The sequence below is a fragment of the Clytia hemisphaerica genome, unplaced genomic scaffold (assembly GCF_902728285.1).
Source record: "Clytia hemisphaerica strain Z4C2 unplaced genomic scaffold, Clytia hemisphaerica genome assembly, whole genome shotgun sequence".
Classification (NCBI taxonomy): Eukaryota; Metazoa; Cnidaria; class Hydrozoa; order Leptothecata; family Clytiidae; genus Clytia; species Clytia hemisphaerica.
The window spans coordinates 550,272-569,714 of NW_027103918.1; the positions used below are offsets into that span (position 1 = coordinate 550,272).

Consider the following 19,443-nt stretch of genomic DNA (forward strand, 5'->3'; position numbering starts at 1 on the left):
CTGTGAAAAGTCTCTTACGATAATAAATGATGCCACCATTGGAATTATGTCCCCAAAAGCTTTTGAAAATTCCCTTCAAGCCTCTAAAATGTAAGGAATGTGGATTGCATTTTCCTGACAAACCAACCCTTCAAAGTCATTGTACGGAGCATAAGAACGACAATTCTTCAAAAACAATAGTTCCTAAAAATCTTAATTTAACCCAATTAAGATCTGAACTAGAATCTAGAAATCTGTCAGCTCTTGGCAGCAAACAAGAATTGAGACGTCGCTTGGAAGGTGCTATTTCTATGTAATGTTTTAGTACAAATATTATTGTTTTATATAATTTTCTAAGCTAGATTATTTTTTGGAGATTTTCTCAAATTTCATTATTTTTTCTACATTTTTTGCCATTATTTTGAAATTAGTAATCTTGAGCTCTTTATATGAACATCAAGTAATTGTATAAAATGAACGAATTGAAGTAAAAAATAAAGAGGCTATCGGATTTCTAATTTTCGGTTAACTGTTGTTCCAGAAAGGATTCCGGATTGAAAATATTTATAACACATTTTCATGTTTTATTTTAGTTAAGATTCATTTTTTTGATAATGTTCCTTCCTAATTTGTTTTAATTGTTTTGCAATTTTGCTTTATCAGATTCAATTTAAAGATAAAAACCAAATTTAAAAAATATAGTAGAGAATAGTTCAATCTTGGTAATTGTATATTTATTTAAATAATTCAAAAAAAAATTCTTAAATTATTACTTTTCTTCAAAATTATTATACAAATTTAATTTTTATCGTCTACTTAGACTTATTTGAATAGAAATTTTGTTTTTCATTTTAACTGAAATTAATTTGATCTTTTAATAAATTATAAATTTGTTGTACTGTATTGATATAGGTGTTAGACAAATATGTAAAAAAATTTAATTTCTGAATCATGTATGTAGGATATTTCATCTATTTGGTGTTTAATACACATTCTGTAATTATATTTATTTTTAGTGATATTTTCTCAAAAATCAAATCCACATTTCATCAATTTTTGTGTCTGAAGTTTGTAAAACATATTTTGATTTCATGAATTTTTGCCCTTATGTATTACAATGAGGTGAATACAGTCGCTCTCATATTGTTTTCTGACCAGCCACCAGAACCGTTGGAAAACCAACGGATCCGGCGAGACTCGAACTCACAACCATGCCATTCGCGGGCATTTACTCTACCATTGAGCTACGGGTCCATGTGGAACCCGATGACTCAATTGCCACTCGGTAGAGCTGGAAGTGAATTCTTGTCTACTGACTGATCAGAGACGTTGAATTGGGAGAAATCCATCTCCACATTGCTAGTGTGTTGGAATCCACCAATTACTACACTAACGGAAGGTTTGGGCATGCGACCACAGATATTAATCATGAATTTTTGCCCTTATGTATTACAATGAGGTGAATACAGTATACATATTTTGATTTGTTTATCCAGGTTTATCCAAACTAACTATTTTCCTCTGTGTTTGTCCTAGCCCGGGAGTCGAACAGGGATCTCAATCAAGTATCTTGCCATTAGACCACCACTTTAATTAATGTAGAAAAAAGTAGATAGCAGTATAAAACAGAGAATTTCAAACCTTAAGAAATTTAAATTTTCAAAACTTTAGACCAAAACAAAATATTTAAAATGTACTCTTTCTCACGTCAAGCTCGTATAATGCTAATACACCTGTGCATGCAGGAAATCTGGGTTTGAATCCTAGTCTTGACAAATGCAGCTTGCAAAATTTTAGCCAGTTCTAAATATAATTTCTGAATATCTTCTATCAAATAAGAAATATATTAATATTCTTCGAACTTTGAATATGAATATAATATATATACAATAAATTAAGCTAGAAACTACAATAAAATAGTCAAGAACTGTCAAAGTGTCCTTAGCTTAAAGTCTCTCTCAAAAATGTAACAAAACTAAGTAGATCTACTCTTACTCAAGGTAGTGGCTAAATAGTAATGGACTTTGTATCTTGACTTAGACTTTTGTTGGTTGATAGTCGGTTAATTAAGATTTTTCTGCAAATTAGCTGCCGTCGATTATCCGTTAATTAGGCTAAAGACATATGAATTTGAATTTGAGACTGAAAAAACTTTACATTATATATTTTTTCAAGAAAAAATCTTTTTTTAGTTTTAAAAGAACATGGAAGAACACTTTTTACCAAAACTCTATGTTCTTTAACAAACTCTGAAGACTTATAAGCTGCTAATTTTCATATATTGAATGCTGTTTGTAAAAAGTTTAAGTCAAGATACGAAGGCGGCAATCTAAAATATGTTCTGTTCGCGTCACCTGACCTTCTCACCTTCTCACCTTCAAAACATAAATCCAGAATCGGGCTAGTCGTAAAAATGTCGGAAAATTTTTTTGATAGCTAAGCGCTTCTTTGAATCATCATTTGCAACAAGTTTTTGTTTACTTAACCCACATTGAGTCCCGTTTGATTTTTTCATGTATCCTCGTTGAAATTTTCAAGTCAAAATTCAGCGACGTAGTAGGGCTAATACCCCCGAGAGCCAAAAATAAGGTCTGCTTTTAAGGTTCACACATGCACGCACCCATCAAAGATGGCGGCAAGAGATTTTGTTGATTGCCGACTTGATTCATCGGGATTTACTAGATTTTAAAAACCCTGCAAATTTTACTACCGACTGACCGACCGGCTGGATTTGAAGATGTTTTATGGCGCAAACAGAACATATTTTAGATTGTCGCATTAGTCCATTACTCTTTAGCCATTACCCTTACTCAACATCCAGGTTATCACTCATCTTTTTCCTCCTCCTCATCGCCATTTTCTTCTACTTCTGATATTGCTAATGGATCAGTCTCAATTTCCTGATTCATTAACGCTTGTAGTGTTTTGTCTACTGGAAAGTCATCCTCATTGTATCTCTGAATATAAAAACATGTCTTTAAAACTTTTCTCTTCTCGTTATACTCAAAGCAGATAGGGGTGTACAAACTAACAACAACTTTGGCACTACCAGTATAAGTTGACACCAAAACTTTATTTTCATCAATCTTGTCAGCATACCTGCGCTTAGCTAAAACGTAGGTGCCATTAAAGCGCTTGGGGTGGAAGATTTTGTTGGCCCCATCCATATTTTCAACAAAGATGAATGTTTTCCCCTTGGCCGTCCTCTTTATATCTCCCCCGTAACCAACTACCAAGGTGCTGAAGTGGTTGAAAAGCTGGATAGCCATTGACGTAGTTAAAGGGGGGGGGCAAGATGGGTGAGATGGCCCCTTCTTAATTTCTCGTACATCCCCATCCCTATATCCCAGAGAACATAGTCGAGAAGAGGACCAGTCAACAACACACGGTTGCCAACCACTTTCTCCAAACCCCCATCTAAATCACCATTCATACTATAGTCTCAACATTTATCTCCATTATTTTCTTTAAACCATTTAACCTCCAGTTCTCTCAATTTCTTCTCCCTGCCATACCAAAAATTATCATTTCTTTCAGCCATTTCAAAAAGATTTAAGTTGTTGCCTTCTGATTTTATTGCGCGGCAGGTAAGTTTGCTTCAGTTTGGTTCTGATCGGTAACGCTCTAAGATCAAGTGACGTCCCCCGGCGTTTTCGCAAAACATTTCCATGAAGCCGACCGTGGCTGTAAGCTATCAATAATCTCCGAGCAACGTATCTCGATTCCAAAGCGTTCCTTTATCAAAAAAGAGACCCGCTCTGGTTTAACGCCAAAATTTACAAAGAAATGAAAAAGATAAATTACCGTAGCCGAAAGACAATTGGCTTCACAGATCACGGCCGCAGTAGTATTGTCGGTGCCGTGATGATAGCGCCTATTTCTTTCGAGTATTCATGCGAGTGGGAGAATTCGACAGCGAATTTGCCGCCGTGAAAATTCTTTTATGTCTAGGCAAGTGAAACGGTACAACTCTCTCCATTTCTTCAATTGAAGCCCAACTATCTTTGGAAATCAGAGTTTCCAAATCAAGATTGCGGGTGCATTCGACACGCTTTCTCTTTCGTAAATTCTCTTTAGCCCTTCTTAAGTAAACTTCGGTCACGGTAAAGTGTCTCAATGTAGCATCCGACACCCGGTTTGCCTTTCGAAAGTCTACCATGTCAGTAATGGCCTTAACGTAATTTAGTGCACCTGACGAGCTCAGTTTCCAAGACTCTTCCAATGTTTTTAAAAAAGAAATGATAATGCTTGCAGATCCCAAACAACAATTCATAAGTCAATTCATTCTCGTCGGAATTATTTCCCAAAGCACTCATAAAAAATTTCATAGTTCTCTTACCAATTTGAACGGCTTCTCTGTTTGTTTTACCTCCTCCACATGACGTAGTCAGCCATTGTAAATATTCCAGACCTATACCTTCTTCCAAAGAAAAACAGGGCTTTTTTGCTGTGAAAGCTTTGCTTCTTACTAGTGGCATTTCATCAATCATATTTTCTTTCTGTACCTCGGGTTGTTGATCAAAATAGAAATACCAGGGGTGCTTTGTATTAATATGCTTCCTTAATCCTCTGCAAATTTTGTAATCGATGTGCAAGCATTGCTTCAACAATGGACAAGTGAACAAACCTTTATCGTTTTGGCGCAAACGCAGCTTACGTTTTCCTTGTGCGGCACCATCCAATGCCCTCCAGTTTACAATGAGGTTGCGTTTGGCCCTCAAGGCCAAACCTCTAATGATAATCATAGAAGTTTTTTGTTATTTATCCTTATAATTTTAGAAATTTCAACGGGGGGGGGTCTTCCTAACTTTTCTATTGGTAGTTTCTTTGTTAAACAAAAGGTTCCTTTTGTTAGAAACTTTGGATCTAAAAAAGTGTACCCCTGTTTCACTTTCTGTATATAAATAAAAGCGCCAAAATGTTTCTCCAATCAGGAATGGTTAGATAGACAGCGCGCGCTGTTTTCATCCGGACAAAAAAATGATTTAAATTTTTCACCAGGCTTCGAAACATCCAATTCACTAAACAGTGTATCAAATTGTCCCAGAAAAATAGAACTGTTTAACTCCTTTGAAGGCGAACAAAAAGCTCGAAAGAATTTATAAAATATCATTCCCTTTGAAAGTGAACAATAAACCATGCGAGTGAACTTTAGAAATTGTCTAGATTGTTCATACGGCTAAAGAACTTTTAATTCCCAAAATGACACTCCACGTTAGGACCCAACAAAGAGAAATTTTCGTTTCCTTCCACGATGAATAAAATGTGCCCAAATAGGAGCACATTTCATTCTCTGTAAAAGCGAACAAAGAACAAGATGGATTCAAAGTTAGTAAAGGTGAACAAAAAGGTGTCAAGTTAAGTAATGGTTCAGTCAATCTCAACAGAATGAAAATAATGGCCCTTTGGGACCAAAATAGTCTATGAAATTGTGTTCTTTACGCATTCCCTATTATGAGGAATATTATAGAAAACAACTACAATAAGCCATTTGATTGTTTTTGATTCCCTTCGCGTATTTGACAAAAAATATAAAAACTGGTAATTGTTACAAATTATTGCACGACTAATTATTCAAACATTTATTTGAAATTGGTTCTTTGCGTGCGTTTCGGGAATTGACGCGCTCTTAACTAACTATTGCTTTGTTGAACATTTCTGCTATAAAACGTCAAATTTGAAAACTGTCAAATGCACAAGTCACACTCACGAGAGTGGATGCGACGATTCGTTTGCACGAGATCAGTTCAAAATGGTCAAGCCAGCAAAACAGCTTAACTCAAAAAGGATTTTAAATTCACTTCGAAGAAACATAATGCCATTGGTGAGTTGAGTTTATTGTTTATGCCCTACAGTATTTTTTGTTTAAATTCTGGTAAGGATTTTAGGATGTTTACTAAATACTCTTTAATGTTAACCTAAATGAAAAAATGGTCATTATATCTTTTATCATCATTATAATTTGGTTTAGATTTCGGATCGAGACACGTGTGTATCATGCCGAGCGTTCTTCTACGGTGAAGATGAGCGTACCGTCGATAGCCTTCCAGAGCAACGTGTCAAACTTGACAAAGAATTGAGCACAAACAACGGTATCAATTTTTTTCTATCGTGCATTAGTGGCACTACTTCCAATGCCCATGGTGATGAGACGTCAAGACCGTGTTCAGTATATGACCCCCAAAACGGAGACGGCCCCCAAAACGGAGGTTTTCATTAAAATGAAAGTTCTGACTTGTAGATTTATCAGAATTAAACGATTTTTCTTTATTTTGAAAGAAGGATGGTTATACTTAAAAATGAGCATGTTTTTGCTGGTTTGAGACGGATTCAAAATAACATATTTGCGTCTAAAGGAAATATTTTAACACCAAAATTAGACAAAAATTGCGTATAACTCACTCTAGCTCCTTGGATATTGAAAATAAGTTATGAAATGGGGTATAGGAAACTTTTTACACCTAATGCCGTTCAGAAAATGCAAATACATCTGTGACTTTAGAGGCTGGGTAAAAGATATAGCATCTTGAAGGTCAACCAGTATTTTGGAGCCCTAGAATCAGCATTGACAAAACCGAAAATTCTAAATATGAGAAAAAGCAAAAAATCTTGGAATTCTATTCCTATCACCTTGAGTTAATAGTTTATAACAAAAAATGAACATTATATATAAAAATTTTCGCTGAATCAGCAAAAATGGCAAATTCTGTCATTTTTTTGCAAAATATAGGAGAAAAATATCTTTAAAGCTTAATATTTTCAGTTTCAGTTAAGCTTTTTTTCTAAAATTTTCACAGCTTATTCCATACATGAATGGAACTATTTTCAAAAAAGATTTGTTTTTAAAAACTTGATTAAGACGTTGTTAAATCAAAATTGTCATTTTGAAAATTTCTAAATTTTCAGTTTGGACTTTGCAATATCGAAAATCTTGAAATATTTCATAAATGTCATAAATTTTACATCCATCGGGTCGTAAATTTAAGGGAAAACACAAATATGTTCATAGTTTCTCCCCCTATTACCAATGGGCTTAATAATTTGATTTTAACTACACCTCTGTTTTGGGGGCTGCAAACCTGCATTTTGACAACAAAGGGTATACTGTAAAAATTTTATCAAATAAATTTATGCCCAAAACCCTCTAAATCATATTTCAAAACTATGGTCAAAATTTTGTATTCATATCTTAAAGATATCTCGAGAAATCGCTAAAATTTCAAACCTCCTTTTTGGGGGCCATTAGAAAAAAGCTACCTATCTTTAAGCGATTGAAATATATTGTTGAAATTGAAAGTTTTGAAAAAGAACTTCCAGGAAATAAAGTAGAGATGTTAAAGGTTTTCATGCAGCAAAAATTTTTGTAACATCTCTTTTCGTCTAGATTTGACAGAAATTTCAAATTTGATCGCCGTTTTGGGGGCCACATACTGTATTTCTTATTTTATCTGTTTCAACAATGATATTGACGAGGAAGATGTATTTTCACTGTTTCACGACAGTCATATGAAGATGATAGGAAAAAGTCATCATAAAAAAAAAACAAGGAAGAGTTGGGAATAGTTTTGAAGGTATGTTTTTCCTTACTTAGAATTAGAAACTTGTTGCTTAGAATAGCTTTTCTAACCGAAGCCATTGCTTGAACTTTCCAATGTATAAAATTGTCACAATACCAGCAAGCTCTCGCCTTTTGTAAATCGTTACACATACAACATGAATAAGATGTCATTTTTAACATTTAAGGATCACAACAGCACATATGCCAGGAACATCATTAAAAGAACGAACAGATGGAAAAACAGAAGAAATCCATCCATGTAGAATGTTTGCAAATCATACACTTGGCGGAAATGTTTCGAATGCTGTTGCGAACTTAAAAACTCAAGGTCGCATGAACTTCAAATTTGAAAACTCATTTTCTGAGATTCCAGAGGGAAATCGACCTATGCAACAACACAATGTCGATCATCCTATTGAAGGTGTAGATTGACGTTTTGCCGTTTCATGATAAAATACGATTTTCGTGTTAACAATGGAAATGTATATTATAAGCCTGCAGAAGGTAATATATTTAACATCAGAAACTCTTATTGTTGTATTTGACCGGAAATCCTTTAGCTGTATGCAATGATTTTCCCGTTAACTGGGCTTTGTTGTTAACAATTGTCACAATTGATTCAATTGCAACAAAAATGAAAGATTCTGTATATTTCCATTCAGTCATTGACTAATTGGCGCTCTTTTTATTATTCAGCTAACTATGCATTCGTCTATCTATGTCGTGCCGAACAATATCTCCATATGCTCAAAACAAACAAAGAGGTTGGAAAAGAAGTACACACAAATTATAGTATGCTGTTAAAAAACATGAGCAATCCACACTGCTTGGTATGTAAAATTCTACATTAAAAGTATTTGAGCCCGTTTTAGAAAACCCTTAGGCCCTTACTTGAGACCGTCGCTTTCAGGCAAAAAAGGTTACAGGCCCTTGGGCCCTTCATCATTTGAAGAATAAACTAATTGCACCCATTGGTTGGATGGCGTTCCTCCCATCTTGACTTAGTCTTTTTGAAGTAATTTTTGTACATTTTGAGCCCTTTTTAAGAAGCCCTCAGGCCCTTACTTGAGACCGTCGTTTTCAGGCAAGAAAGGTTACAGGCCCTTGGGCCCTTCATCATTTGAAGAATAAACTAATTGCACCCATTGGGTGGATTGCATTCCTCCCAACTTGACTTAGTCTTTTCGAACCCTTTTTAAGAAGCCCTCAGGCCCTTACTCGAGACCGTCGTTTTCAGGCAAAAAAGGTTACAGGCCCTTGGGCCCTTCATTTTTGTGATATTGACATTAAGAAAAGGATGAAAGGCGTTGGCGTTCCACCCATTTGAACTTAGAAATTTTATGTAAATCTGTCAAAATTTGAGCCCTTGTTGTTAATCCTTGAGCCCTTTTTTTGAGACCGTCGTTTTCAAGCTAAATTGGTTACAGGCCCTTGGGCCCTTCATTTTTGTGATCTTGACATTAAGAAAAGGGTGGAAGACGTTGGCGTTCCACCCATTTGAACTTAGAAATTTTATGTAAATCTCTCAAAATTTGAGCCCTTGTTGTTAATCTTTGAGCCCTTCTTTGAGACCGTCGTTTTCAAGCAAAATTGGTTACAGGCCCTTGGGCCCTTCATTTTTGTGATCTTGACATTAAGAAAAGGGTGGAAGGCGTTGGCGTTCTTCTGAATTCAAAGTCTTAGTCCGTGTTGAGCCCATTTGGCCCGTGAGAGGCCCTTCTATTTTAGCCTATATTCCTTATGAGCCCTTCGGCCCGTCGTTTCTTTGAAAGCAGTTCGAAATCATTTGAATTGGTTCCATAGAATAACATGTAATACTTGATAAATACGCAAGGCCCGTCATCAAGGGCCGCTTGTATCTATGAGGCCCGTCATCAAGGGCCTCCTGTATCTATGAGGCCCGTCATTTAGGGTCTCCTGTATCTATGAGGCCTGTCATGAAGGGCCTCTTGTATCTATGAGGCCCGTCATGAAGGGCCTCTTGTAATGTTAAATATACTATGAAATCAATGAGGCCCGTCATCACGGGCCTCTTGTTATTCTAAATAGACTTTGAAATCCACGAGGCCCGTCTTCACGGGCCTCTTAAAAATCCAACAAGCATATTTTATTTTCATATTTCATTTCTCTAAAATGACGGGCTCGAGGGCCCACAAGGAAATCCAAGCAAAAAGGACGGACCAAACCACGGGCTCCACGGGTTTTGCAAGGGAATTTGAAGGGTTTAAAAATTAAAATCGAATTTGGTGGGTGTAGCACGCCAACCACCCCAGGGTGTTCTTATATTCTATTTCTCTGAAGTGACGGGCTCGAGGGCCCACAAGGAAATCCAATCAAAAAGGACGGGCCAAACAACGGGCTCCACGGGTTTTGCAAGGGACTTTGAAGGGTTTCAAAAATTAAAATCAAATCTGGTTGGTGTAACACGCCAACCACCCCAGGGTGTTCTTATATTCTATTTCTCTGAAGTGACGGGCTCGAGGGCCCATAAGGAAATCCAAGCAAAAAGTACGGGCCAAACAACGGACTCCACGGGTTTTGCAAGGGAATTTGAAGGAATTAAAAATTAAAATCAAATTTGGTGGTTGTAGCACGCCAACCAGCCCAACCACCCCAGGGTGTTGTTATATTCTATTTCTTTAAGTGACGGGCTCAAGGGCCCGCAAGGAAATCCAAGCGAAAAGGACGGACCAAACCACGGGCTCCACTGGTTTTGCAAGGGAATTTGAAGGGTTTAAAAATTAAAATCAAATTTGGTGGGTGTAGCACGCCAACCACCCCAGGGTGTTCTTATATTCTATTTCTCTGAAGTGACGGGCTCGAGGGGCCCACAAGGAAATTCAAGCAAAAAGGACGGACCAAACTACTGGCTCAACGGGTTTTGCAAGGGAATTTGAATAGTTTGAAAATAGATTGAAATTGGGTTGGACTAGATTGACGTTATTAATATCTGAATTATGGTAATATTCATGTCATTTTCTTTTTTCTTTTTTCTTTTTAGCTATTTCCTACCATTGAATTTGACTATGACTACATTGAATTACTGAATGGTCGCTTTTTCAAGTTTTCTTCACGATCCATCGTTGACTGTCCCTTTAAAGAAGTCGAATTCGGGGTGCTATCACCTAGAACCTTTAAACGTTTTGATCTAAAACTCAAAGATTCACTGACGCAAAATACTTTTCTGAATCATTGGAAAACAGCTTTCCCGATTTAGAGAAGAGAGTTAGATTTTGCAATAAATTGTATCAATGTCTGCTATGCTGGCAGTTGCCTCACAAGACAAAAATATTGGTAGTTGTAGGAGAGAAAAACAGTGGTAAAACAAGCTGGTCTAAAATGTTTTTTGGGCTAATACCAAAAGAGAAAATTTCCGCTCTGAAGAAAGAAGAGCACTTTGGCACATCAATGATCCAAGATGATACCGAGTTATTATGGATTGATAAATGGAAGAAGGAAATGCTATCAGATGACACACTGAAAACAATGATGCAAGGAGGATTCTTTAGCCAGTCAGTGAAACGTCAGACCCCGAAAATGCAAAACATGCAAGCTGGTGTGTACATCACCTGCAACGAGCTCCCAGACTATGGTAAAGAACAAAGCAACGTCGAAGCACGACTATAAATATGTCACACAAAGAAGTTAAAGAAAATGTACTTTGGCGCACCTCAATGGATAGAAGAAAATGCAACCTTGTGTTTATTGTGGCTAGCACATTTCATCAATCGGAACATTGATCTCGTCGAAAGAGAAGAAAGGTTTTACGAAAGACCAATTGATATTAATGCTAAAGCTACTGTCGCAAAAAATATACCAGAACATGTTCTTAAACAAATCAGAAACGGAACTTTATTCAGCCCACAAGAAGACTCAAATAGAAAATCAGGTGAGTTTTCCATTTCTCAAGACAAAGAAGACGACCATAATATTCGATTTTCCGAATTTATACTAAACAAATGGAAACTAGTTAGAAACAAGTGATACTTTTATGGACCTACCTGGTTGTGCATTTAACACATTTATAATTGATATCTACGTGACGTGACCATGAAACAATCATTCAGAACACAAATATTGACGATCTATTAAAATTAGTCGTTTGTTTCTTATAAAAAAAAAATTAGAAACCAAAATTTCATGCTCTTGAAATATTCTTTTATATTCAAGACTTCGTGAGCAAAAAAAACATCCATCTCGTCAAAAAATTGAGTAATTTGGCTAAGAACATTAATGTATGCTTATTAATAGTGATTCCTATAGATAAAGATGCGATTTTTGAGCTGAAAAATTCTTTTTTTACAAAAATCTGCTCGAGCCATCTTTTACTTACTTTCATGCAAAAAATCAATGATCCAATATTTCACAAAAAACTCGTTTTTTAGCTGAAATTTACCTCAAAATTAGTTTTTCAAAAATCGAGCTCTGTCACATTCGAGGGTTTATAGTTATGCATCTTTGTGCAAAAAATCATAAACAATGAAAGAGCCAATTTCGAGAAAAGCTAATACCTAAGTAATTCATAATGTGCTTATAAAAAATATCGACTTTGGCCAGTATTTCTATAAAAACACACCAAGCAACCAAAATTTCATGTCTAAACACACATATTCTTCAAAAATAAGCCCTCATGAGCAAAAAAAAGATCTATCTCATAAATAAAATTGAGTAATTCGACTAAGAACATTGATGTATGCTTATTAATAGTGATTCTTATAGATAAACATGCGTTTTTTGAGCCAACAAAACTTTTTTGCGAAAATCTGCTTGAGCCATCTTTTACCTACGATGGTACCCTACTTTCATGCAAAAAATCAGAAAAAATTAATGATCCAATTTTTCACAAAGTCCAAAAAACCCATTTTTTAGCCGTTTTTTGGCCAAAATTTGCCCAATCGAAAATCGGGCTCCGTCACATTCGAGGGTTTATAGTTACACATCTTTGTGCAAAAAATCAGAAAAAAATAATGAGCCAATCTCGAGAAAAGTTGGTAACGAACGAACAAACGAACGAACGAACGAACGAACAGAGGTTAATTTATAGGACCTCCACCGGGGTAGGTCCAAAAATAGTTACGTTGATTAGCTAACACAATGGCTTCTTACATCACTAGAAGTGCATTTTCACTGCTTATTCGTTTATCAGATCCCAACAGCAAGAGAAAATTGAAACGAAAATCAACTTCAAATGACGTTCAACAGCCTGGACCTTCCAAAATTGTCGTACTTGTTGAACCTGGTAAGTTTTTTACAAAAATCATCCTAAAATATCATGTTATTGACTTTTCGAATCTACGGAGTATATCTGTCATCATCGGAAGCTTTAGGCTTGATGTGGTTTTAAAAGATTTACTTTGTTGTCAAAGGAAGCGAGTTTTAGAAACCTTTGAACAAAAGTGATATTCTTGGGAGCTTTGTGCTCACAGCAAAAGTAATTAGTAATTAATAAATTTTTCAGATGACAATGAAGATTAACAAGTCGAGGCACGAGAAGTCAACGAGCAAGATGAGACTCCAGAAAACAAAGCGATCGGTATGTGCATTTGAATCGCATAATTTTGCTGAGTTATAAAAATCAGTTTTCAATAGGTTTTCTATCTAATCAATGTATCAGCACACAATGTTCAATAAAAAAAGTAAAATGACATCAAATATTTTGTTAAGAAATGATAAAGAAGCTTCAAGTATATGAATAGCTTTTTATATATTTTAGATCCAAGCACAACACGTATTACATTAAAATATCTACGGACAAACCAAATTCAGCCGGAAAACGAAGCACCAGGTGTGTGCATTTGATTCGCATAATTTTGCTGAGTTATAAAAATCAGTTTGCAATATCTTTGGACAAACCGAACTCTGCAGAAAACGTTTCAACCAACCCAAGTCAATACACACGAGTACTATCGAGAGGTGCGCCGGGCTTTATTTACGCACATGTTTTCGAATGAAAAAGTTAACGTTGGAAGGTATTTGGCTTTTTGTAACAGATACCATCGTGAAGGTGGTATTAGAAATCGTGAATGTTCACAACCTCGATTCGATGCTTGGTGTTTGGTGCGTGGCTGTTCAAGAAATCTCTTCAACCATAAGAAATTTTTTACAAGATATCCATCTTGCTATGAACAAATAAAACAATTAAGAAAGTTATTAGATATTGTTGTGGAAGATAGATTTTTGTAAGTTTTTGTTTGGTTTTTGTTTTTAAATATTTTTCATTGCGTATAGATTATAGATTATAGATATAAGGCCATTTATCATTTATGTTTCTTTTTCGAGCAACAAATGTATTAACACGTAATCAAATCTGTTTTCTTGTTATTTCCATTATATAAAATATGAAATGTCATTACTAAAAATTGATATTATATCATACTAAATGATTTAATTATTTGAACGATAATTTACCTAAAAGTAGTTCTAATTAAAACCTATTACAAAATTGTTACAAATCTGTTATATGTTCCTTCAAAATCTAGCCTCTGCTCCAATTTAATTCTAATCGAAAAGCTCAGAGACTCAAATAATTATAATTTAAAAAGTACTCAAAGACTTTCTTCATATTATTAAAGAAATAATTCAATATTTACCCATCGTTTTATTTTTTCTATTACATACTTAATAGATTGAATAATATAGAATCTGATACAAATTGAATTATCAAATGTAACATAAAATATCATAGTAAATTCAAAATTCTACTTGAAAAGTCCAAGCACAACAATATATTCTAAATGTTTTTTATGTAATCATCAAGGACCTTGTCACCTTCAATAGGAATCAAATTACTTGTATTAAAAAATAAAAAAAATATCGGTAAAATCTCGGAACGAGTAAAATATCGAGTATTGCACGAGAAGTCATGTGATAACTAATTTATTGTCGACTCAAAAAAATTGTCCTCTTTTTGTTTCAAAACTTACTTCCGCCTTCTTCTGCTTCTGTGTAGTTTCGAATGTTTTTATGCGAAAATCTAAGTATTGTCATGGCTGGAGTCAATGATTGAAACTGCGTGCCTTTTGTTGAAATTAATAGAAAGTCGCATTGTGGATTCAAACGAGGTCTTATTTACTTCAAATAAAGGTCAATTATCTCGATCGTATCGTCTGTGAAGATCACAGTGTCGAATATATACCTATAAATAGAGAGAATGGAAAATAACTACTATGTGCACATTATTGTTTAACCGTTCGTATTCAACGTAATTTGAATGTTATGATAATCGCATGGACGTTGTTTAAATGTTTTGGGCCAGTTCAGTAGCATTGGTTGTAATGTAATGCCTAAGGAGACGAAAAAGACTCGATGAAAATGAAGAATATTCAACAAAATTAGTATCTATAAAAGCCTACCTTGATGCTGTTTTGAATTATTTTTGATCGACAAATCCACCATTACTTCTTGCTTTGTTAAAGGGGAACTCAACATATTTTTCACTTTTGTTTTTTTTAGCTTTTTTGGATTTATAAAGTCAAAAAAATACGAAATAAGTTTACTTGACTTGTATCTTTAAACACTACATCTCAAAAAACTCCTCTATCTTTGCTTCAAAAATGTGTTTAAAAAGAACCCCCTTTTTTGTGAAATATTGAATTATGTTTAATTTTGTGACGTAAACGCATTCAGAAAGTTTTTTGTACATTTTTCTATGTTCAGTGTGCAGTAGAGTATTTTGTAGAAAGAGTGGAAAAGCAAGTGGAGATAATTTTTAGCAGTTTAAAAAGAAGTGATTTTGAAATCATTTTATAATATACGATCTTGTTTGAATCAGCATTTTCGTGATGACCAATTGTGGAGCTCCTGGTTGTACCAATCGTTCGACAGATTCAACTACTGAAGATCCTGATAAGGACAAGTGAAAATAAGATAAGCTTTCATAGACTTCCTACAGAAAAGCGAAAGTCGATACGTGCGGAGTGGCTCAAAAATATCAAACGACAAATTGTACCAAAAACACTGTACATTTGTTACGAACACTTTGAAAATTCTTGCTTTAAAAGAGACTTGAAAGCAGAACTGGTTCTGGGAGCTAAACCAAGACGTGTACTTCATGATGACGCTGTTCCGACAATATTTGAACATAAGACTTTACCTAAAAAACGAAAGCTTTCATTAGATCGCCAGGTAAAAAGTGCAAAACAATCTTTTTGCAACGATATCTTCAAGCAAAGGGAAAAAGAAATTGCTTTCAAAACGACTAATGTAAGTACTGACACAAGTGACTTGATTTCTCATAGAGTCAAGGACTTTGGAGTACAGGTCAGAATCGCAGCATCGAAAGCAAAAGCCAAACAAACAAAGACAACTGTAGCTGATGATGATAATTTGTTTGTCCCAAAAAAAGTCGATAAGATCAAAATAACAAACCCAAAATCAAGATCAAAAAGAAAAGAAAAAGGGACAATGACGGATACATCTTTTCATCCAAACGCCGAGGTCAAGATGTCCTTATCAAAGACATGTACTGAAACTGAGACGGAGGAGAGTCAAGAGGAGAATGTCTGGAACGGAAATGAAAGTGACATTTCCTATCGACCGAGTAATGATTCTGATTCGAGTGAGGAAGAGGAAAACTGTAATAAAAATTCGAATTTCAACCCAGTAACAAATTCCAAGTTCATTGTTTATTGGTCTTGTTTGCTAACCTTGTTGGAAACCTGTCGATTTTGCCTCAAACCAACTACAGTAGAAAGGTTTTTTCGGAAAGGCAGTAAAGTAGTCATTGAAGTTATTTGTTCTATGAAGCACAGATTTACCTAGGAGTCTCATCCAAACGAGCATGGCATGGCAGCGGGAAACATTTCTTTAGCGGCATCAATATTACTATCTGGTGGAACTTTTGAAAGACAACGAGACATAATGAATCCAATATAACTTTCATTAGTCACACTACTTATTATAGGATACAGAAAAAGCTCCTCGTACCAGCCATCCAGCACGTTTTCTTGACCCAAAGGCAACTTGTCTACGATGAAATCTCGACATACAAAACCGTAAATATCTTAGGGGATGGACGTTGCGACTCCCCTGGATATAACGCGAAGTACGGCATTACACCATCATGGATGAGAGAACGGGGAGAATTATTGACCTACACGTATCGCATGTCGCGCTGACAGTCAATTCGTCGAGGATGGAGCTGGATGGTCTAAAGAACGTTTCCGAAGGTTAGATGAGAATGGAATAACGGTGACTTCATTGACAACGGACAGACATAAGCAAGTGCGCAAATACATGAGGGAACAAAGGAAGAACACCAAGCACCAGTTCGATATCTGGCATGTCAACAAGAATATCAAGAAAAAACTAAGCAAATATACCAAAAAGAAATGTTGTGCTGAACTCAAGTACTGGATTAAGTCAATAATCAATCACTTCTGGTGGAGTTGCGCCACGTGTAACGGGGATGCAACTTTACTGAAAGAGAAGTGGTTGAGTATTCTAAATCATATTAAAAATGAGCATGAATGGAAGGGAAACGAACAGTTCCATGAATGCCTTCACAAAGAATTGACACTCTATCAGATGAAGACCAAACCATGGCTGAAAGAATCCTCATATACGTATGCTGTCGTGCAACGTATCGTTACCGACAAAAACCTTCTTTCTGATATCCCATATCTAACCAAATTCAGTCATACTGGAACACTTGAAGTCTACCATTCTCTCTATAATAAGTTTTGTCCAAAACGTTTGCATTTTTCTTATGATGGAATGGTCGCTCGCTCTCAGTTGGCTGTCCTTGACTTCAATACTGGAGTAGGGCTGGAACAAGCACGTAATAAGAAAGGTGAACCAAGGCATAAGCATCAGTTTTCAAAAATAACTCAGTCTTGGGTTGGAAAGAAAATTGCCGCAACGAAAGATAAAACGACCTACCGAGATCACATATTAAGCGAAGTAAGAGATATTCAACGAAAGCTAGTAACCTACGAACGACCGCTAGCTAGTGTTAAAATTCCTGCGTCTATTGCCACCGTAGAGAAGCCAGATAAGAATGAAACCATCAAGAATTTAAAGTCTCGTTTTCCTCATAAAGAGAAATAGCTTTACGCTTTTCTATTAGTATATGATATTTGAAATAGTATATGATAACTAGTATTTACATATAAGACTATCGCCTTCGACTGGTGTCATCTTCTTCCAAAAGTCTTTTTTCTTCTTCCTTGTATTCCATAAAAGGAATGTATTTTGCATCTGGTGCAGGGTAGGTAATTCTTATTGCCAAAACTGAACATGACGGGATCACTTTCCTCACTCCAAATCCCAGATGATTATGTACCCACCAAGTGTACTGTTTGTAGCCTGCATACCTGAAGGAACTAAAAATAAAGTGATTCATTCTAAATCAGCATTATATACTGTGTAAGTAGCCTTTCCTTAATAAAAGCTTTTAGATGCCTTACAGATTCGCAGCACACATCTATATAGCAAAAACTACTAGACAACGCTCTTTTTTCATTTTGTATTATAAATGATCTCTTACTTGTGGCCTGGATTCTTTTTCATCTCATCCCCTCTCAGATTATTAAGAGCTGAGAGCGCAGTCTTTAGCACAGGTTTTGCGATGCACACCATATGGAATTGGTCGGATTTAGAGACGCACTTCTTTCCTGTAGATAGACATATGTTTAGGGTTTTGTCTTAGGCTTATGACAGTAGGAATTTTACTTAGTTTGCTAATCACTTTTAGTTAGTGACATGGCTGTAGGTTGTTTTTTTTTGCTATTATATCCTTTGTATTACTTACATTTTTACGAGTAAAAGGTTTCAAAAAATCTTAATTAACAACAATTTAATATTTTCCTTGCTTACCTTCAAAATATTCTTCTGGAACTTCATTTGTATCCAGACAACAAAGGCTTTCAGTTTCTGTGTCCATGGGCCTACACTCTCCACATTCGCACCAATCAGTGTTTCCTATTCTTGATTTGGATTTATTCTCACTTGGTTGGTCAATTTCTTCCTCCTCAGATACGGATGGTATTTCAGGTTCAAAATCGTAGGGTTTTAAAGAATTTAAGTCAGGGAGGCTACATTCATTGTCAGATGATGTGCAAGGGCTTGAGAAGCTTGAAGGATATTCTAGCTCTTGGGTTAGAAAAACATTATCAAAAAGTTTTTGATTTTCCATTTTTCGAAAAAGTGAAAGGGTCTCGTTAAAGCTTCGAAGTAAAAGTTGGAAAGAGAAAGAAATTCTCCTCTCGTCGTTTTTCATCTCCCCCTTTCTACAAAAAAGAGCTTTCTGAATGCTATTACGTCACAGAATGGTTGAAAATCGCGTTTTTTTAATTTGATAAACATGAACATTTGTGTAGAGAGAAACATCTTTTAAAAAGCTTGTTAAACATTTTTTGAGAGGTTTTTGGTAATAAAACTTTTAAAACCTCGCTTATACCATCATAAGATTCCAAAATTGGAAAGAAATGAAAAATTACAAAATTTTTTGAGTTCCCCTTTAATCATATCGACGGTGAGAAAGGTCATGGGTCTTGAACATTTCACACGTAGAAAAAGTAATGTTGTGATGAATCGAATACAAAAAACAGTTCTCCTTTTGTCAGAAATCTAGCCTCCTGACTATCACAGCACTTTTCATTTATTTATTGAATTTTTTCATGTGAAAGGGAATTACTTCTTCCATTTCTTCTAGTGTAGCCCAACTATTTCTAGCAATGAGAGTTTCAGGGTCGAGATTGCGATTACATTCAAGATTCTTCCTTTTTCGAAGGTTTTCATTGGCTCTGCGACCCACTTTCCATTCGGTCTCTATTATTTTCCAAAATGACATGAATATAGAAGCAGATGACAAACAACAATCAACAAACTCGTTTGTCAGCTCAATTTCATTTTCGTTATTTCCCATTGCATGCATGAAATATTTCATGGCACGCTTTCCAATCTGT

The 19,443-nt window shown here is 35.4% G+C and overlaps 1 protein-coding gene across 1 annotated transcript; it reads right to left on the reverse strand.

Annotated features, from left to right (window-relative positions):
- Nucleotides 1-17,651: 17,651 nt before the first annotated feature.
- LOC136809661 (P2X purinoceptor 7-like) lies at nucleotides 17,652-18,671 on the reverse strand. Its single transcript, XM_067066206.1, has 3 exons — nucleotides 18,353-18,671; nucleotides 18,024-18,150; nucleotides 17,652-17,850 (listed from the first exon to the last, which is right to left on the reverse strand). The coding sequence occupies exons 1-3, from the start codon at nucleotides 18,669-18,671 to the stop codon at nucleotides 17,652-17,654; spliced, it is 645 nt and encodes a 214-aa protein (XP_066922307.1).
- Nucleotides 18,672-19,443: the final 772 nt, after the last annotated feature.

Coding starts and splice junctions, on each gene's coding strand:
- LOC136809661 (XM_067066206.1), bottom strand. CDS start 18,671: ATGGAAAATCAAAAACTTTTTGATAATGTTTTTCTAACCCAAGAGCTA. Junction 18,151..18,352: donor TCCAGAAGAATATTTTGAAG/GTAAGCAAGGAA, acceptor GTCTATCTACAG/GAAAGAAGTGCGTCTCTAAA. Junction 17,851..18,023: donor AAAAAGAATCCAGGCCACAA/GTAAGAGATCAT, acceptor TAGTTCCTTCAG/GTATGCAGGCTACAAACAGT.